The sequence below is a fragment of the Pseudopodoces humilis genome, chromosome 8 (genome assembly GCF_049639895.1).
Source record: "Pseudopodoces humilis isolate 2021_Gansu_Grassland_sample_001 chromosome 8, ASM4963989v1, whole genome shotgun sequence".
Lineage (NCBI taxonomy): Eukaryota > Metazoa > Chordata > Aves > Passeriformes > Paridae > Pseudopodoces > Pseudopodoces humilis.
In genome coordinates, this window is record NC_142207.1 from 14003541 (window position 1) to 14025054 (window position 21514).

Genomic DNA, 21514 nt, shown 5'->3' on the forward strand with positions numbered 1-21514 from the left:
CCAAAATACTATCAGAAGTAAAGACTGCTTTATACTCTTTATACTCTGAAGAGGAGATCAGCACCAGAATACTAAACAATTATCTCTTCTGTATAAGCCACTCAAGCACTACTATGGCTGGTTTCAGGTTGTGAGGCAGAAGACTCAGCATAAGAGAAAGAATCAAGTGTTACAGAGTAGGGCTCAGAGCCTAAACAAAGTTTAAACTGAAGCAGATCAGTTCCCTTTTCAAATATTACCTGAGACCAAAACCAAGCACCATCTGTTCTCAATTATTAAACGCTTACAATATTTCTACATTCTCAATTTGTGAATTCATGCTAATAAGAAACAGAATTCAGTATTCTTCTGAAGCTCATTTGTTGTAAAACCGGAATAGCTGTACTATGCATGCTCCTGCCAGTATGGTAAACCTTTATACCACCCTATTTTCAACCAACAGAGGTTGTTCCTAAAGCCCTACAACCAACCAGTGGTATAACACCTCTTAATACAACACCAAGTAGCATGTTACATTATTAAGCAGATGTTACATAAAAAGCACTCTTCTGCCACAAACCACCAACATTTCTCCTATAATTTTCTAGAATTATAATGCAATCTTCATAAAAAAAAAAAACAACCAAAACTCAGGAATATTTCTTTCACACATTCTTCCAGCTCACCTTGCCAGAAATCAAAATGCTTTTTGTATCAGTAATAACTTCTGTGGTGACAGTGCACTGTTTAGCAGCTACAAAGGTTTTTATTGCATGGTTAATAAATAGAATATAAATAACAAGAGAAACAGTTTTTATTTGAGCAACTTCTCAACAGTAGCAAGAAAAATTAGGAAAATGAGCACAGAATTCATTTGCATTTACTACTAATACTTTCCTTGAGTTTTCTTTGGAGATAGAGTCCCTCTTTCTTCTTGTCTTAAACTCTGAAGTATTTCTGAAGTATTTCTGACCAATTTGTTAGAATTTTAATACAGGTAAACTCACAAGTATAAGTTAGCTCTCAGTTTAAAAATATAATGTAAAGTGCTCCTCTCAGGATTTGTTCAGCTTACTGAATGATTTTATTTAAGCATTTTGAAAAACAGTATGTTGTTGAGCAGACACGAGAATCAGATAAATAATATTTCAAACACCAGTACAAACTTCATTTACAAAACCTTTTCAGGACTCTTCTGAAAAAGGATCTTCAGCTGATAAAAATAAAATCTATTAATTACCCTGAAAACCAGACAAGTATTTCTCTTAAATGAAGTGGCCCGTATCCTTCTGCCCTCTGGTCATGAGGAAATGAGGGCATAAGACAAGGAGTACAGTGCCACACATAAAAAAAGTATGTGCTGTGACATATTTGTATCTTAAAGTTCCTAAAAATATTTTCATGGTAAGATTTAGTTCCTTCCTTGCTTTTCCATTCACCTATGAGAGCACACACATTGGTAAGTAAATATGTGGCTATACAGATGCATATAAAAGAGCCTTTTAAAGGACCTGTCATAAATTTCAACTCCATCTTTTCAGTTCCAGGAACAAGTACATGCACCCACAGTTTCAACAGGACGCCCATGTAAAGGATGTCACTTCCGGAAGCGTTTGAACAGGGGGTGGATGTGTTTGTTAGTAGAAGCCTTGCTCCGTGAGGAGTGGTATTCCATGTAAACCGTGTCATCTGCTCCGGACATGGAGCTCATGGTGCCTGTACGACGGGACACCTGCAAGTACAAGCACAGGCATGTGCTTAGTGTGTGATCAGAAGTTTAAAAATATTTTCATTGCATGTGACTTAAAAGATTTACTTAAAAATCTGTAACAACAGATCTGTTACCTTCTCCTCCAAATATGATGGAGAAGGTAACAGATGTCTAATGTCTAATTTCTTCTGAGTGCCCAACAAGTTAATTATTCCAATAGCTAAAGGCTAATACAGATTAAAAAATGAATCTGTTCTTTAATGTTTCACAAAGATACCAGGCCAACAATGAGAACATTACATTTAAAACTGGATGGAAATAAAATGGCCCAGTTCTGTCCCACCTGTGGTCATCCTTTTCAAAGAATTCTTCATTACCTGAGCTGACTTTGAACCATATTCTCCAGCAACTACTTCCTCCTCAGCATCCAGGTCAGATGCTTGCAGGACTTTCTGGAGAAGCTGCTGTTGCTCTTCTTTGGTTGAAAATGAAAGTTCTTCTTCTTCCATGCCTGCCAGCTTTGTGATTACCTAAGAAACAGAGCACACTACAAGGTGAGGGCTCTTCCTCCTCACTGTTAGCTGTTTAAAACCAAGAGAAGTATGTCTGATTCCATATCCTGTTGGAACTGCTTTCAACTTTTATTAATGGCTGGAAAAACCTCACACTATAGATAGCACAGATACATATAAAATCTTGGTAAGTGATGTACATATACATATACACATGTCTCTTGTTATATTCTATCTGGAAATGCAAAAGACAAATCTTTGGGGGAAAAAAAAAAGGAAAAGAAGAAAAGCTCTGAGCAGAGCATGTCAGCTAAACACTGACCAAGAACCTGACCAAGCACATATAACTCATATAGGTATTCAACTTAGTGCAAGGTTAGTGTCATGCTGTAGGCTCTAGATTTGTCTAGTTTAAGAACCAGTATTTTATATTTAACAACAATAATCCACTAGCTCTGCAAAGACTTAGAATTTTAGCAAGAAACATTCAGGACAATGGGGAAAAACCTTAAAAATTGAGATGTACAGCTGTTGTGAAACAGTGCAGCAACCTGCAACAGAGCATCAGCCACAGAGCAAAAGGACTCTTCCAGCCTTTGAGTACTTAAACACTTAGATTTGTTCTCCTTGGAATTCTCAGTACCTCATCTGGTAACTGTGGGTACAGGGCACATGTGACCTACTGGCAATGCAGTGCCATGGGCTCCATCAGCTGACAAACCTCCTCTTCTGAAGAACTGAAAAGATCTCAAGCTTCTGTTATAAAACTTGGCAACAGGCAGCTTACTTTAACCAGAGGTATTTTGAAAATTTTACAAGAATTTTCACTGTAGTTAAATGCTTTTTGTAAGCGTATGTTTATAGGTAACAATCAGTTTTCCCACTGTTCCCAACTTGACAAGGTTTTGAGAAAGACATTCTAATTCAGCCACTGATTATTCAGTGTTTTCCCTCCTCATCTTTTCTGCTTACCTCTTGAGTTAATACAATTAGAAACTAATTAACTCACAGGTTCTAACCTCTGGGTTAGAACAGATCACAAAGACACTGTAAATAAAGCTTAAGGTAAAAGAAATCCATATTAGCTGCCAAGTACCATTTTTTAAAAATGGGGTAGGGAAACACTGGAACAAATCATCAGTGCTGTGGGCTGTTTGTGGGAATTTCTAGTTTGAAAAAGGATGCTTTCCTGAGAAAATATCCAAGCCTGAAGAATCCATTCATGGAAAGAATCAGTTCTACATGGCTAAAGGAACACTACGGTACTCCTTGTTTCTTTAGGAGGCTATGTGCTATGGTCATCCCAAAAATAAAGAAAAAGGAGTCACAAAAATCCATTTTAAATTGCATTTGCCTGTTTCCAGCTCTGGTTGCAAAACAGTGCTAGCATGATTCATAGAATGGAAAGAATTCCCACTACATCATCTTTTAAGCTGTCCAACTGATGCTCTGTTTAAAAGTTACCCCAAATTCTTTAACATACAGAGTTCTTCTGCTACTGGTTTAAAATTTAGTATATTTGGTCTCTAAATAAAAACACAATACAATAGCAAAGGCAACCAGTTAGCTAACCAGAAAAAAACAGCTTGCAGTACACTCCAAGCAGTAAATTGTAATAAGGCTGATATTTAAGGAGCAAAGACAAGATACATGGATTTAGCAAAAACATATTACTCTAGTTCTCTCTGATGAAAGGCAGAGAATGAAGCTATTGAGAGATGACAAGAAGAAAATCCTAAACAAAAAGTGAAAACTGTTACCATTTTAAACTAGTAATGAATTTTTAGTTATTGAGGAACACAAATTCTGAAGGACATTAGCATTGAAATAATTACCTAAAGAAGAGGTAGAGTCTCCATATTTGTAATACTAAGAAGGCAGACATCTACTGAGAATGGCATACACATAGTTCATCCTTGCTTGGAATGAAGAAACACAATAGATGTTTTTTTGTAAGTTTCTTTCAGCCCTATTATTCTTTGATGCCAGCTATGACTAAGTTTGGCAAACAGAAGAAAATAGATATTCTAATGTTTTGTTTCTAATCTGCAAATAAAGAACATTCCAGTACTGGTCAGCAAAAATGTTGCTCCAGATACTAAGCTGGCCACTTGCACTGCTTTTGTCCCACATTACACCAAAGCTCCAAGGACTATGAGCTCCTTCTTTGCAAAATGAGAGCCCTCTATTTTAACCTCTTTCTCACTTCTAGAATCCAGGGCATTCAAATATAAGTAAAGGGATTGCTCTAATCTTCCTGGCTATAGCCACACAGATGCATTTGCTGTAATTAGTTGCAGCTTAGTACTGGCCTACAACTTTGTTGATCACTACAAAGGGAAACGAAGTTTTCACCTATAAAGACCAGGACACCTCTGTTTCTAAAGAGCTCTTTAATGGGCTGCTCTTTACAGAGCAGGGATTTGCTCCAGCCCAGCAGTTCAGGGGGATGTCCTGTACTGGCGCCTCATACAGACAAGCTCTTGCACAGCCAGATGTGGGAGCCTTATTTTTCATTCTCCCCAGTACTGCTTCTTGTTGGGAAGGCGTCTAATCAGAGCAGTAAGCTCCAGCTTTTTGAAAGAATAATTTACCTAAACCCAAGAGCTATCATGATACTCTGCTGCCTTTACAGCCTAACAGATGAGCATACAGGGAAATCCATGCATTAAAAGAAAAATAAATGAGATACACCATGAAATCTATAATATAGAGGAGCTTTGGTTATGTTTAGAAGATGACATAGTGAAATACTGGTCTGAGACTGGAGCTCTTTGGAAATTGTCACTTCCTCAGTTTTGGAAGTTGTCTAAGTTGCTGCTGCCCACTCTGACAACACCCAACACTGCTTTATGCAACACCAGTGCGATATAATGGGAGGCCTGCACAGATGGACAACTGAAGAGCACAAACATAAAACAACCAGAAAGGAACATACACTGCACTCTGCAGGGTGCCTGGTTTGAAGTTACAACACTTATCTTTCTAGAAGCTGTACAGGAAGCTACTTGTATCTGCCCTCACAATAATACAGATGGTAAAACAACACTGGAGCAGTTCTCACCTGCAAGAAAAACCTTCATTAATGCATTCCACAACAAGAATTCTCAAGTACTAGACCAAATGCTTACATTAAACAATATGAAAACGACATCCTTAGGCCTCAAGCATAATAAATAGAAGGGATGAGTTACCTTGAAGCTATAACCTTGATCTACAAGAAACCGTTGCCGTTTTGTTGAATATGCCATTTCCTGAGTGTCTTGGGATACAAGGGAATAAAAAAAGGCATTGTATTCCTCTGCAACCATGCCTAGGAGACAAAAGCACTCAGTGATCAGTTTCATTTGGAACACTGCAACAAAGAACAACCAAGGAATAAATACTGAAAACAGGTACTTAAGTAACTTGTCCCCACAAAAACTATTTGTATTGTTTAGGTGCACCCAGGCCTTGCGTAAACTGATTGACACAGCATGGAAACTCCTACTTTGTTCTTAATAACTTCAGGATAGGTGACAAGACGAAAACAGAAAAGGAAATGTAGACTAACACAATCACGCAGGTGCTCTAAGAAGAATCTACTGCTTTTTTCTGCTAGGCAAGGTGAAAGTTAAAATTTAAGTCTATTATGTCAAGAAGAAGTGAAAAGTCAAGAGCAGTGAATGTCAAAAAAGTTCAATAGAAAAAGACAAAGGAAATATTATCCATGTGAACTAGAGTTTGCAGTGGTTTTGAATTAAAAAAGTGAAACAAAGAAACTTAGCTAAGAATTCATAGCACTATCTGAAGACCAGCATATACCAGGCTGTGTAAAAAAAATTTTTTTTTTACATTTATGTCCTTTTTTACATTTTACATCCTTAAAGTCTGTTACTCTGGTAATAGGGTTCTCTTTTAAAACCCAGGGTTTCACTAAGACTTTGTCAATTCACTAACATGGGTTTTGTTTGCATTTTCTAACAAAGCCTTACCTGTAACAAGCACAAACTGCACATAAAATAAGTGTGCAGAGCTTAAGTCTGAGTAGAAAGTCTTTTAATAGTAATTGTTCTAAACAAAAAAAATTCCTTTGCCCATATTTTACAAAAACGCACTAGTCAAAAAACAAGTCCAATTTTTAAAAGCAAGTAATCTACAGTATCAAAAATGTGATTTCTAGAGGCTTGCTTCTTAGAACAATATTATGTTTCCTCACAATTTCATGTTGAAGAAAACATCAAGGAATGAAAAAGTAAGAGAACCGCCAAAGAACAGAAAGTCAGATTTCTTTCAGCTTTTTTTGTCCTTTAGAAATTTTCTCATCACTAAGTTTACTGACCCAGAAAATGCTTAATTTTCATTCACAGGTATATAGGTATATTCTCTTTGACTAAAACATAATGCAAGGACAGTATAAAGAAACCTCATGAACATCTAGTTTCTCCTGCTCTAGGGTGCTGTGATCCAAGGCCCAGAGCCCAACCACCACCTCCTTTACCTTTTTTGGCTCTCAGCACTCGTCCCAGTCTTTGAGCCTCCTGCCTTCGTGACCCACCATGGGATGAGATCTGAATGAGAACATTGGCTTCCGGCAGATCGAAGGATGTGTCCCCCACCTGTAACAGAGCAGCAGCATGTCAGCAGTCCCTTATTTCCACATTTCCCTAGCCAACATTAGATGAAATGGACAGCCTTCTTTGTGAGCTATGACACGAAGATGTCAAATCACACCACACTTGTGCAGCTGACTCTTAAAATTCACTCCAAAGACAGGCATAAGGATACAGTGAATGTACTCCCTCACCTTGGAGATGAAAATAGTGTTTATTTTTGGATTGTGCTTGAAGTTTTGTAGAATTTGCATTCTTTCCCCTTGTGCAGTAGGACCATAGATATAGGGTCTGAAAAGAACACAACATATACAAATGAAATAAATTCAACATTTCTCATGCATTTCTTATGAGGTACCATAGCAGGGAGGGCAAGACATATTTGAGCAGATATGAAAACAAACCAGATTTTGGTATAGATTTCAGTTTACTTTTAGCTTGTTTGGCTCCTCATGGCAGCTGCCCAGCAGTTTGTCGAATCCTTTGCAGCAACCCAGTCAGCCAGAAAGAAATCCTGACAGTTACAAATGTTTTGCAATTATGTGCACCAATGAAGCTGTATATCAACAGACTGAATATATTTGCTAAGCCCACATGAAAGACTGAAGGCAGCTGTTAAAGAGATTTTTTTCCTCAAATGTACTGAGTTAGCACATTTACAGCTGCAACCTTCACTTCCTATTTAAACACTTGAAAATACAGGCTCTCTATCAAGGATATACTGGGTGTCACAAACGGGCTGCTGGGTGTTTTTCTGGGAAAATTATTTTTGCTTTGAAAGCTAACCTCTTGCCCCTTCTAATACCTTCTGGGCCTACTGAAATAAGAAAAAGGCCTCAAACATTTCATGAGCACCTCACACTGGCATTCCATGTATGATGTCTAATGTTTGACAATGAATTACATGGAACTTTTAATGTCTCAATCCCAAAGGCTCAAACAAACTCTCAGTCAACTCACAGACTTCATGAGTAATTTGGACTGCTACGAAATTTCCAGTGTCTGGCTGTTTTATTTCTGCCTAAACAGAGTTAAAAAAACCGTAAAGCTAAAAAGAGCAAAGACCCTGCAAAAACAGTGAGCTGCATGCAGGACAGCACTGCTGCTGCTTTGTCATCTGTTGCATTACTTTTCCAAATGCTGGTTACCAAGCATCTCCAAACAAATGGAGTTAAGTTTTCCAATTACTCTTTTGTTCACATTTCCACAAATTATTTCTAACACAAAGAACCAAGCTGAAATTTTCTACTTAGTATTGCACATACATGAGTGGTAGCTGAAAATAAACACAGCAGTGCACAGGACTGAGTTTTTCTATTCTTACCAACTAATCCCTGTGCACTGGCTCCTCTTGCTTTCTTCATTACAAACTTTATCCTAGGTTTTTTTAGCAAACAATCCTAGTCTTCTCTAATCTAATTCTTCTATACAGTCTGTTTAAGCAGACTTTCAGAAAAAAAACAGCTAAAAAATGAAAGTGGCAAATGAGTCAACTCTGAAAAAATACCTTCATTATTCAAATGGTGGCATTCAGTAATATCTTAAAGTCTTATTCTAAATGTCATCTAGTATTTAAACTGTGAAGTTAAATGGCAGATTTACACTGAAACTAAAGCATTTTTGAGCCTTCCTTTTCTAAAGAACACCAAGAAAGCATTCAAACACATTTTGTATTAAAAACAGAATAATCCTGAAGCCCTGGCTATCAATCCCTCAATTTAACTTGCCCAGATCCTACCTGACAGCGATTCATTGGCATTCCTGAATACTTTGCTGTATCTAGAACATTAAGTGCTAACTGGGTTCTTTTTTAATGATTCATTTTCCTCACTGCAAAAAGACATTTGAGGGATTTACAGAGATAGATTCCTCTCCCATTAACTGACATAACCAAAGAGGCATGGTCTTTCAGAAACAGTGATTTAAACATATTCCTAACACCAGTAAAGTCAGTCAGTACATGAGCTATGCTATACTGGATGACAGACTCATGACAGAGGGAAAGCTGGCTAAGCAAATTTGGATTCTCTGGCCCCAAAAATTGCATTCAAAGTAATTCCGATCATGTGCATGGTCTTGCATGGTCTTTCCCTGATATTTCCCCACTACCAAGGGCAAGGGGGTTAAGGGAGCAGCCAGCAGAGGCAGCCGGACTGTGGCCACCTCTTCCGCCATGTGGGAGCCCACCCAGCCCAAATGCTTCTGTCAGGCCATGAGAAGGGCAGTGAGAGCTGTGCTCCTGCTGGGCACACAGCCACAGCACTCCTGCTGCACCCACTGAGCTGCTCTCTCCTTCACACACAGAATTCCTGCCCTGTACAAACTAACAGCTCCCTTTGGTTTAGCCTGCTCACAGCAAACTGATACAAAACTCCGATTAAAACAAAGGCTCCCTCACCTTCATCCAGCACTGCAAGCCTCCTTTCCTTCTAGGACTGACAACCTGGAGCTCCATAAATGACGTGAGAAACACAGAATTCATTCCAGAATATAAAAAGGGGCCACCTACTATTGTAGTTTTCCTGCCACGCTTCCACAGCACATACCCCACTTACATCTGCTGTGCTCCGTAGCATTCCCCCCTCCCAGCACTGCCAGTGCTAAAGGCTTTGTCTATGGTGCACTGAACACTGCTAGAGACATTCCAGAGGCATCATTACAGCTAATCTCTGTCCAGACAGATTAAAAAAATGATGAAAGAGACCACGGGTGTTGGAATTTATCCAGCACCATTAGCACTGCTTGCTATTTGATGTCACAGCATGCCAGCACAACATGGTCCCTTAAACTGCAGCCAGAACTGATCATGAATTTTGGAAAGTGTAAGGCTTGTTTGTGGTTTTGCTAAGGAGTACTGCTGAAATTCCTAGACACGCAATCATACACCATCAAAATGCCCCACAGCTTCTAGCAAGCAAGGCTGCACATTATTTGTGCTTGTCAAACAAAGTATGAGGCCAGCTTATATGGTTATGTTTCCCAATAATCTCTCCATGCCTGATCCTGACCAACTCTCCCTGACCATCCCTCCCCAAATCCTACCAACAGACTGATGCTGACCCCTCATTAAACCTTGTTTGCACAACCTTCTGTAACTGCACTCATGTTACAGTCATTTAAGGTAACCAAGGAGCTCTAGGGAGAAACGTCCTTTAGTTTATTAAACAGTTACTGCAGTTCTAGGTACACTTGTACAGCACAGATCCCAAAAAAGCTTGTCTCAGTTTTTTTAGACAAGGGTAAGACCTCTTGGGAACCTGAAGAGGAAGACCCTGAGTCTCAGAGCATCTTAAAAGATCCAGAGATTACATATCTGAAAACCTTTGTCTCAGAGAGACAGGGGAAACTACCATTCATTAAGGAAGCAGTTCTAGTGATATTTCTAAAAGCCTCTCATTTTTCCAGTGGCTTTTACTAATTAAAATAAAATAAAAATACTAAATCTTTCACAGAAACCCTGGATGTAAACTTTTCTGAAACAAAAGCGAAACAGAAACAAAAATACCTTCCTAAGCTTTTTATACAGGAGGAGTGGAGTTACAGCACTATAGAAAATATTAAAGATTACTGAAAGCTGTGAGGTTGCAAGGAAATTGTCACGGAAGGAAGAAAACAACAGCGCCATCATTCATTGAGAACACTTACTTCCCAAGTCTGACTGCATATTCCTTCAGTGCAAACACATTGTCAGCAAAGACGATGATTTTATCATTCCGTCGCTCATGAAACTTAATCAGAAACTGACAGGCTCTGAATTTATTTGGGTTCATGGTGTAGAGCAGTATCCTTTTCTTGGTTTTAATTGCTACATATTCTCTGTAAAATTCAGGTGACATTGGGCACCAGACCTACAATCAGAAAACACACGCACAAGCAAAATAGCACTGTTATTTACTGATTTAATTCCAGTGGGAATTGAAAAAATATTGGGGGACGGTAATGCATTAGGACTTTCTGTCTACTGCAGGTCACAGATTTTAGCACAGTCATCTCTGTACCAAAATGAAAGCTACCAGTCAGTGAAATCTCCTGCACCACTATAATCTGTTTTTCCAAAATGCTTTGGCATTGAGATCTGTGACAGAAATAGGCAGTGGGACTGGAACAAGACTGAAAGATAGTTATTTTATATTCACTCTTTAAAAATTTACTGAATGCTACTACTTCTTACAAAGCAGTAATTAAGGGAATGAACTTGTCTCTGTAGTCTCCCTTTCACAGCAGTCAAAGCTTTTCCCATGAAGACTAATTTTCATCCATATTCTGAAAGCTGAGACATATTTTGTGTGTCTTTCTTGTGTGATCCATCTTTCTTCATATATCCACAAAGGAGTGACCTTTATTTTAATAGCTATTGAGTCTAGAACTTCCAAAACACTAGGATTGATTGGAAGTTTGCAACAGACAATAACATCACCCCAGGATACCTAAGCAATTCTTCTATTAAGTAAATAACAACCATAGTACTTCAGTAAGTCTAGGCTTATTTTTTCTACTGTAGCATGAAAAAAGAAGAAATTATGAAGTTTAAGCCAATGAAGTGACTTGATAGTATTGATAACATCTGACACTATCCATATGGCATATAATTTAGGAAACATTCACTCTGCTATACATGGGTTATTCCCTCATATCCATTGCACAATGGAAATTAACAAACTACCACCTTTTTCGTAACCACTATTCAGCTAAAGAAGTTAATGACAATTTACAGGCATTTATTTAAGCAACATGAATAGTTCTGTACTGATAAGACCTAATTTTTTGTTTCAAAATATTTTTTCCAGTGAGTTAAATGCCAGATGATGCTTTTATTATCCTTTGGCTACATTAAAAATAAACTCATGCACTGAATAGGCTCTGTTGTTATTGTGTATTGTCCACATGAAAGACTTAAAACTCTTGAACCAGAAGACAATTACATCAAAGTGACAATGACATACAAATACTGAATATTTGACTGCAGTAAAAGATTTCATCTATTGCTCAATGCCTCTGACTACACAGCAAACACATGTATTTTGTATCTGCAGGATTAGGAAATGAGTAAGATCTACTTCTTACTCCAATGATATTCTCATTTTAACATTTTGCAAACAGGCACTCCAAAAACTTAGTATGGCTGCTCGGAAAAGGAATTATTTGTAAATTACAAAACTCTGAAAGAACAGGTAGAGAACAGGCTTGTTGTCTTTTTTTAAACTTCGCATAACTTTTTAGACTGTGCTGCTCATTTTCTTTTAGAGCAGTGAAAGAGCAACACCTACAACAACCATGATCTGCCCTATGAGACATCAGCACTGCCCTCTCCAGCCACCTGGGAAGAACTGCACCTACAGAGTGAGTCAGACACCTTTCCTGGCTGAGGGCAATAAATCAAATTGATTAATGATCCTACTCCTCAGGGAAATCCAAACAAATATGCAAAGCACTTGTGCACGTATTGGACTCAACACTGGGCTTCTTTATTCTCTGCTCTTGGTAGAGTCATCGTATGTTAGTTCGAAACATTGGCCTAAGGAATAGAAACTTGCAGGATTTCCCCATTCAGAACAAAAGGTAGCCCATGCTTCCTTTTTCAATGACTAAAGGACAGTTGAAGGACTGAGAATTTTGCTTGCACAGCAGAACTAACTGAAGTGCCTAAATGCAAATTTGAATTTGAGGACTGGTTACTCTCCCTTCAGCAATTATTTTCTAGGTGCCTTTCACTTGCATTCTATGAGTTCAAAACAGTGGGTTTTTTTCCTTATAAAACCTCCAGTTTGCACAGCGTTCAAAAGGAGTACAGCTGACTGCATCTGCATCTTTTATTCCAGTACCACAACTAGGGAGAATTGCATGAAATTAGCAAGACAGGTTTAAAATAAACCACCACAACAATAACAAGAACAAAAAGACAAAAAAAAACCAAACCCCAAACCAGCAAACAAAGACTGAAAATCCCCACAAACAATGGAGAAAAAAACACCAAGAAACCAAATAGACAACAAACCTTTGTAGAAGTCTACCATAACACATTGCAGCTGCTAAAATTTTACTTCCATTCAACAGGAGACCAGATAAATCCATGAAAAAGCAGCCCTCTAATGGTTATGCTGAAACCTTATAAATAACATAGAGCCTGGAGAAAGTTATACTCTTCCCCAAGTACCTTCCATGTCAATTATCAGAGGCAATACATTGAACTAGGCTTTCCAGAAGGATTACTTTAACATTCTAATATGCCTATTAAAAAAAAGATTTTTACTTCTTTTGATACCAGATTAATCTCTCATCCATATGCTGGAAAGACCAGAGGTAACACCTTTATACTGGAAAAAATGGTGAGATCCACTCCCACATTTTCAAATTTCACCCACTTCTGTTCAGGCTTGAAATATGCAGGTGTTTTCTTATGTTTTTTAAAATTTCTACTATCCTTCTTTGTTATAAGAGCTGCAAGTATTTTTCTCAACTTTATAAGCATACTAAATAAACACTAATAATACCAAAAAGCAGAGCATCACCTCAGCACACTGGACTTTAGCAATGTAGCCACTGTTCTGCAGCTCCATCCAGTTGGCTTCATAGAGCTTTGGTCCAATCAGGAAGTTCAGGTCAACAATTTTATCATCTTCTCTGACCAGGGTAGCAGTCAGCCCCAGTTTACAGTGAGCTTGTACAATAGTGAGCACACGTCTGAACATTTTTGCTAAGAAATCCAAGACAAATTTTTTGTTAACTTTCCTGAATGGTTTTAGAAGATAAATACTGCAATTCTAAAAGACATTTTCATCAACTCCTGAACATAAGGCAAGCACAGCATTGGGAAATAGTACCCCTTTACACACACACTCCTAATAAATCTGTGTTACAGCAAAATTTCACAGTTATTGCAGTTTTACTTTGCATTGTCAAGTGTACTCTGAAAATCCCAGCAAACCTTCTGGCATCTTTATTATTTCCCATTCCCCAGGAGAAAATTAATATATTCAGAGGTTACATGGCTTGGTTTGGGTCTATATTATTTCTTAGCAGGAACTATGACACAAGGACTCTTGGCTGACTGCCACATTCAGGACTTTCAGGATATGGTAGAATTACTCATCTTTAGTACTGCCAGAGATCACACAGGAGCTGCTGTACCTTCATTGCTATGAAGCCAAGCAAGAACAAAAGTGACAGAACAGTGCCAGCACTATGCTACTTTGATAAAAAGGCAATTAATCATCAAGGTCTACTTCTGAAATCCATTACTTCAGTAGACACCAAAATATATTCAAATAAGAATAAGGAAGAATAGCTAACAGGATCTTGGGTGGTTTTTTTTAGCCAGGATTATTCCACAGACACTTTAATATTACATTATTGCTTTCCAGTAGTACAGATCTCAATTACATGGTAATTTCAAAGACAACAGTTATTTCTGTGTGTTAATCACTATGGTTACTCATGGAAATTAAAAGCTGGCCTGCAGTGCTATTGCATCGAAGAGAATAAGGCAGATGAATTATTCTTCTGTTCAAATATGTCTACAGCAAAATTACGCAAATGTAATTCAGGTATTTTAAGAGCACTTTATCAACCTACACAGAGGAACTTGTACTTTTCACTGCTATTACAGAAAACACAGTGTCTAATTTGAAGGGTTTCAGAAAACTAGTGGTCAGCTAAACTATGTAGTATCATGAGGAAAAAAAGAAAAAAAAAAAAAGGTAGAACAAGGCAGTTTGCTTGTCTCAAAACCCTGAGCCATGGATTTACTCACTAATTAATTGTTAGAAGAACAGCAAAAAACCACCACTTCTACAAGAGCAGAAGGCCATCAACAATGTGCAACACATTGCACACCTTTTGCTTACCAGGGATGGTATGGACTTCATCCAGTATCATAAGGCCCCACTCTTGACTTTTAAGCCACTCCATTACTCTTTCTGCTTCCCAAGACCTTTTTGTTGTGTGCCCCAACATGGAGTATGTGCTGATGGCAACAGAACAGCCAATGGGCTTGTCTTTGGCATCAGATGTGAAGCGACAGATCTGGCTGTCATCGATGGTGGACCACATCTTGAACTGGGCCTTCCACTGCTCCACAGACACGGCGGAATTCCCGAGCACCAGGCACCGCTTGCGCACAGTGCATGCAGCTGTCACTCCCACCAGAGACTTGCCAGCACCTACACGGCAGGAGGAGTGACACTCATTAGTCTCTCAGACACCACAGGAGTAGGAGGAAAACAAAACAAAAGAGCAAAGGAAAACTATGAGAGGATATGAATTCATGCAAAGGCAAATTTCTTTGCTTAGAGGTGGCTACAGAAAGCTTCCCTAAGAGTGCTTTATTCCTCTGTCTCTGCCAGTGATCACATTCCCCCAAAGAGCAAGTCCTTAAATCTTCCCATCCTTCACACTCCTCCCAGCACCCTTTACACACACTCAGGCCCTCATGACATGTCCTATGCACTGCCTCCTCCCCCAATACTGGTACTGGCACACAGTCTACTGTTTGCTTCTTTTTCCCGTTTTCTGTAGGCTGTCTCAGTCAGCATGTTTCTCATTTCTTCCTCAAAGTCCCCTGCCCAGCACTTGTGCACACAAGCTCTTTCCTTCCTTGGACGCCCCTTTATGCCACCTCTGTATCCCCAGCTCCCCCCAGTTTCCCTACTCCCTATCAAGGAACAAATTCCAATGCCAACAGCTTTACATTTCCCAGGAAGATGAGCAGAGGTGGCAGAGGGCACAGCGGAAGCATGACTGGCAGTGTGAAGGTGCCACAGCTGCTCCCCTGCCCCTGTCACAACACTGACAGCTCTGTGACCCAGCTCTCCCTCAGCACAGCCTCACCACCAGAACTCTGCACAATGGGACCAGAACAGTCCCTGCTGAAATCCAGGCAGCTGTCATCTTTGGAATTCTCTTTACTACAGGCAAATAAAGAACAAATTGTCTAAGTACAACACAGAAACTTACCACATGGCAAGACAATAACTCCAGACCTGGCTCGTCCATTCCCAAACATCTTTCTTAGGCTTTTCTCTTGATAAGGTCTCAGAACTGCAGTAGGTTTCAAATCTATATTGATATCAGGATTCACAGAATCATTTCTGAAATCATATTCTGCCAGTAAGGGGTACTCCAAATGGATACAACGCTTCTGAAGTTCTTCAATCATCTCCTGAAGAGGAAACAAAACTTCAGCTGATAAAGTCTCCACAAGAATTAATTTCTTTTTCCCTAAAAACAACTAGGTTACATAGCACCAAGTGAAGTTACATTTATTTTTGATGATTATGAAGTCTACAAGAGCTAAGGTTTATTCTGGAAACTTTACCTGTGATTGCCCCAGCCCCCTAAAACTGTCATTTTGAACAACAGTTAATATTAGAGAGGGCTCTGTAGGCAGGTGGAAGAACACGACACATTCAGCTCAGATTGCTGCTTACCTGGCAATGATTAAACTACACCCTGAAGTTCTGCAATGAAGAGTTCAGTAACAGACTCAAAAGGTTCTCCATGTTACACAAAGCTGCACAACTGTTACCCTGAAAACCTCCATACCCTGTATGGAAGTTATTCCAAGACAACAATGGTCTGCATCAGTCACCAAGAGGTTGTTGGTTTGAGCTGGCTTTTTTCAAATACACAAAACAGCTACTAAGTTATCCTTCTCTAAATTCCTTTTGCCCCCACTAAAGCAACATTAGAATCACCAAGTCCAAAAACAACTCGAGGTCTACAGAGGCTCTCTGAAGGTCAAGCAAGGACTGTGCTCCAAACCTCCAGCTCCCCTTCTCAAGTGATGAAATTGGAACCACCAAGAAAGAGTTCCTTCTGCAACCATCAATTACAAAACAAAAGCAGGAGGGGAAAAAAAGCTCTCTGAAAGCAGCCCTCCACTGAATTCTAGTCTTGCAGTAAGTAATACTCAGCCACACGTGATGGGAACCTCCCCGAGTCCCTGGAGCCTCTGGCCTGTGAGCACCGCGCTCTGCAGGCTGGGAAGGAACAACATCTAGACTGCCACCCTCTAAGATTCTAAACTTTGCAAGGTCAAAGCAAAGAAATGTTAATGACTTCCAATGATCTCTTCTACCAAACAAGGAGCTACAGTACTTTCTAATAAGTTCTCATGCTTCTGTGCAGTATTCATACCTGCTTGACTTCAAAAGACACTGTCTGTGTTTCCTCCTCCTCCTCTTCATCTTTGTCCATCTGTTCATAAAACTCAAATAAGTCAGCTGGGACGTCTGGCTTATTCTGAGCATCTGTTCCCTGTGAAGTTGATGGACCAAGGCCAGCTTCACTGGATTTGGAAATCTGAAATAGAGGAACATGAATTTTCACCAAAGGTTTCATTAGAGATGGCTCCTCTCTTCCCCCCAGATTTGGGCTCATTAAAGAGACAGAGTTTGTTGCTGGCAGAATGAAGCTGATACAACAAACAAACAATAGCAACTCCAATCACTGCAGTAATTTTAGAATATGGCTGGACATACCGCTGATTTACTTGTGAATGTCTCTGTAATGAGCTCTGTCTCTTCACCTTCAGCATTTCTCAGACGACATTCTTTAATTACATGATCTTGCAGAAGCTGCTGAATGACATCAGGGTGGGTACTTTCCACAAAATACCTAAAATTAAAGACATTTTTATGACCTCATTAACTGAGTAATTCACAGGAAGAGTAGCATAGAGGATTAAATGCATAGCTGTCCCAGGTGCACTCTCAAGCATCCAATCTTGGGGTACTAATTTGAAAATAAAGACAAGGCAACCAAAACTTTTAAAAGATGCCTCACACCAAAAGCATCATGTACTGTGCAGTCATCCCTCCATCTTTCTCAGATGTTCTCTAACCTGAGCAGCAAACTCCAGCAGAAATACCCACACAGACCTCTGACATGTATGTCTTATTTGTGACACGCAAGTGAAGTAAATTGTTTTGAGACTGAACTGAGGTGAGTTTGTGAGAACATCACATATGGTGTCCACAGCACCAGAAAAGCCCAAAAGACAAACCTCCAAACTTCCAAAACAAAAACCACCTAAAAATCTAAAACTAATGCATCCTGGAGATTCCTCAATGATGATGCTGGTTGGAGATCACAGTTAAAATATGTGCTGACCTCTCCAGGCCCCTTCCAGCATTATCCTCTTGCTTTAAAACAAATCAGATTCAACACAAACACAAGCACCCACCTCTTGCTATTGGATTTGCTTATCTTTCCCAAATGATTTGAAAACCTCAAAGACATATTGCAAGTCCAAACAATAAAGAAACAATCTACAATATAAAATCTGCAACCTACTTTTAAAAATGTGACGACAACCAGCACTAGCTCATGATAACCAAACACAATTCATCAGCTGACGTATTAAATACTTCCAAAAGCTGTAAAAGTGATACCTGAGAACTGTTACACTCAGCTGGCAGCTGTGAGACTCCAGAGCTCCTGAGAGCACTCACTCACGCACAAGTGTGTATTTGGAGGGCTTCCTGCCACAAGAGCTAAGGAAGAAGCCACTTACCTGTTATGTTTCAGAACCAACTTCACCTTCCCATAGCTGACGGTGCACAGCTACAAAGAGAGCAGTCATTAGTAACATGCAAAAGAGAGATTCTAGGTTTAGGACCAAACACTGCAATGGCTTTAGCTCTTTGTGGGGAAGCACCTTACCACAAAATATTTACTTGCACTGCTATTATGCTCATGGGACAAACTTGAAAATGTATTTTCAGAAGATGCTCACATCATCTCATGCAGGAGATCAGGCACAGATACTCAGTTTTTGTATCTAATTTCAAACTGTTTGCAAGACTGTGAGAACACACTTGCAGGATAAGACAGGGTGTCTTACAGTGCCTCACTATTACAGACTGCTTCCCACAGTCTCATTTTCCCTTCAGAGCACATCTGAGGAAACTCTCCCCATGTATAAGTCATACTAGCTGAAATGATCTACACAGCCACTTAAATGTGCTTTTATAAATATAAAGGATATAAAATGAAAATAGTATGTGTGCAGCAATATCATACGCAAAAAGACAGAAAAAAAAATAATGTTCTCTTGAAACAATGACAGAAGAATAAGACAGGTAAAAGTGATGACTGATTAAAAAATAAATCAATTAGGCAGAGGCAGCAGGAAAGGAATTCCTTAGTAGAAACAGATGTATTCTCAATGCCAGCAAAATAGCCTTACCTTGATAAACTGAATTATTCCATCTGGGACACCAGTCTTGCTGAGTTTCTGCAAATACTCAGTGATGTCACTTGTCTGTAAGCCCACACTCACAGCAGCATATAGGGAGTAAGCAGTCAGCTTGTACTCGTGAATATGGGTGGGTCTGCACACAGGCTCAGCAATGGCAACCAGAAAGTCCTGGGCATATTTGTAAACTGGAGAAAATGCTTCCAAAAATATATGGCCATCAGGAGCCTACAGAAATAAAAACAAATGCTGAAGGCACAACAGTGTTATTAGTTGAACTGAATCTCATAATGAAGTTATAGAAAAAGAATACACATATAACTTTTGTCTTATGAAAATGGTCCAGGCATTGACTTGTCCATGTTCCTTCCATGGCATTATGAATAAACCACACCCAGATTGATAAAAATTTTTTCAGACTGACATGCTGGAGTATTCCTTCTTTTTTAATGCTACAGAAATTGGTTGAATAGAGGTGAGCTTCCAGTCCCATTCCCCTGGAACAACAAAACTTCTCGCTCGTTTTACGCAAAACTAATAAATGAATAAACGAATGAATTAATGAATGAATGAAAGAAAGACAGCACTTCGGTGTCACAGCACTCGGTGACAGGCACCCTGCAGAAGCTGGCTGGGAAACCACCTCTTCCCTAGATGCTGCACCACTGGCCAGACCTTGGGCAAGCTCACTAATGTCCCTTTCAAAGGGCAGAAAAAACAAATGGCACCAGTTACAGAAGATGAGGCCAGCCTGTCTTGAAGCTTTTTCATTCCAATGTAAAAACCCTGCTGCTGTGTCACTGCAGTGACAAATCCCTCTCGTGTCTCAGCCAACGCGCTCCTCTACAGCCCTCCCCGAGACGCCTGGCTGAAGAGCTGCTGTGCCCTGCCTGGTCCGCAGCGCAGCCGCGACACCGGGGACCACGCCTGGAGGCTGCCGGGGCTGGAGCAATTCCCTGGGCATTGCCGGGGCTCCCGTCCCGGCTGTCCCAGATCACGGCGCTGCAGGGGACGGGCCCACCCCGAACCGCATCAAACCCCGCTCCCAGGCGCGCCCGAGGCTCTCTCCACCCGCACGCTTCGGCCCGCCCCGGGCTCCCGGCCTGACCGCGCAGCAGTGCCAGGGGAACACCCCCTCCCCTCCCCGGCCCTGTCCGGGTCCCGCAGCGACCCCGGCCCCCGCGCGTCCCCGCCTCGGGCACACGGTGACAGCGGCCCCGCCGCCCCCCGCGCACGCACCACCCAGAGGGGCCGCGAGCTGTGGTCGGCCTTCAGGGGCATCTGCAGCCGGTAGTCCTTGGCGCCGTACTCGTCCACCTTGGTGCCGCTCTCCTCCACCTGCTTCCCCGCCGCCGACGGCACCGCCTCCTGCGGCTCCTTCCCGGCACCTTCGTCCTCATCGTCTTCGTCGTCATCGTAATGGCGCTTCTTGGACTTCTTCTTATCTGGGAGCAGAGCGGGAGCTGTGAGGAGCCCCGCTAGGGCCCCCCCTCCCCGGCCCGGCCCGCGCCGCGCCCCGGCCCCGCTCACCCCGCTCCTTCCTGCCCATGGCCGCCGCCGCCGCGCGCTGCGCCCGCCCGCGCGTCACTTCCGCCGCGAGAGAGAAGGCACGGTCGGCTCTCTGTTCCCGGGGCCGCCCCGCCGCGGGCAGACGCGCGGGAGGGCACGGGGCGGGGCCTCCGATACGGGAGGCAGCCACACCCCGGGCCACGCCCGGACCAGCAGAAAATAAGGAAAAACAATTTAAAAAATTAATAAAAGAAATTTAACTTCCGGAAAACGCACCGTAATTAATAAAAAAGCCGACTCGGAACTGAGATACATGACATTGCACAGTGTTCTGGAGTACAGAATTCTTAAAAGAGAAATCACACTGTTGTCCCTACAGAGTGTTTTAATATATTTCTAAGTACAATTCGTGTCTGATTTTGGAAATACAAATACATTTCGAATGGTTAAAAACAAAAATTAAAAAAATATTTTGAACATCAGCCAGCTGAAAATATATTTATCTAGTAAATCATCTCTCAAAGCTTTTATATATTTAATTATTCTAACTAAACATAGTACCCTTAAAAAACAAGTTCATAAAAATGTAGAAATGAAATTGTGGAATAAGATTACTGGAATATATACACACACACATTCAATGCATACACAGAATTACAAGGCGGGGTTGGTTGGTTGTTTTTAAGTTTGGAAGGTTGTTAACGGAACTAGCAAGCAATGCTCAACTCCTGAGTTCCTCAACCACAATAACCATAAGCTGATTTTTAAATTGTTTTTATCTTTTTTTTATACACAAGATATTCCATGTAAAGCAGCAACAGCAGTGCAGTTACTGGTAGCAACATCTCAAAAGTAATAAAAAACCCCATACACCCAGACAGTAGTACATTGCACACACACGTGATTCTCATACATCCATCGACAATTGGTCAGAGTATTAAATCAGTGTACAAATTAAATATTTCCAAAAATGTGCAAAAAAGTCAACGTTGATAGAAAAAAACACCTTTGTGTA

At 40.5% G+C, this 21514-nt stretch overlaps 1 protein-coding gene across 1 annotated transcript; it reads right to left on the reverse strand.

Moving 5' to 3' along the window:
* Window positions 1-1429: 1429 nt before the first annotated feature.
* On the reverse strand, window positions 1430-20626 carry ERCC3 (ERCC excision repair 3, TFIIH core complex helicase subunit). Its single transcript, XM_005519681.3, has 15 exons — window positions 20521-20626; window positions 20230-20435; window positions 18982-19218; window positions 18307-18356; window positions 17273-17408; window positions 16929-17093; window positions 15747-15951; window positions 14639-14953; window positions 13304-13488; window positions 10440-10642; window positions 6989-7085; window positions 6683-6800; window positions 5397-5515; window positions 2068-2220; window positions 1430-1711 (listed from the first exon to the last, which is right to left on the reverse strand). Exons 1-15 carry the CDS (start codon window positions 20537-20539, stop codon window positions 1577-1579), a joined length of 2343 nt encoding a protein of 780 aa, XP_005519738.1. The 5' UTR covers window positions 20540-20626; the 3' UTR covers window positions 1430-1576.
* Window positions 20627-21514: the final 888 nt, after the last annotated feature.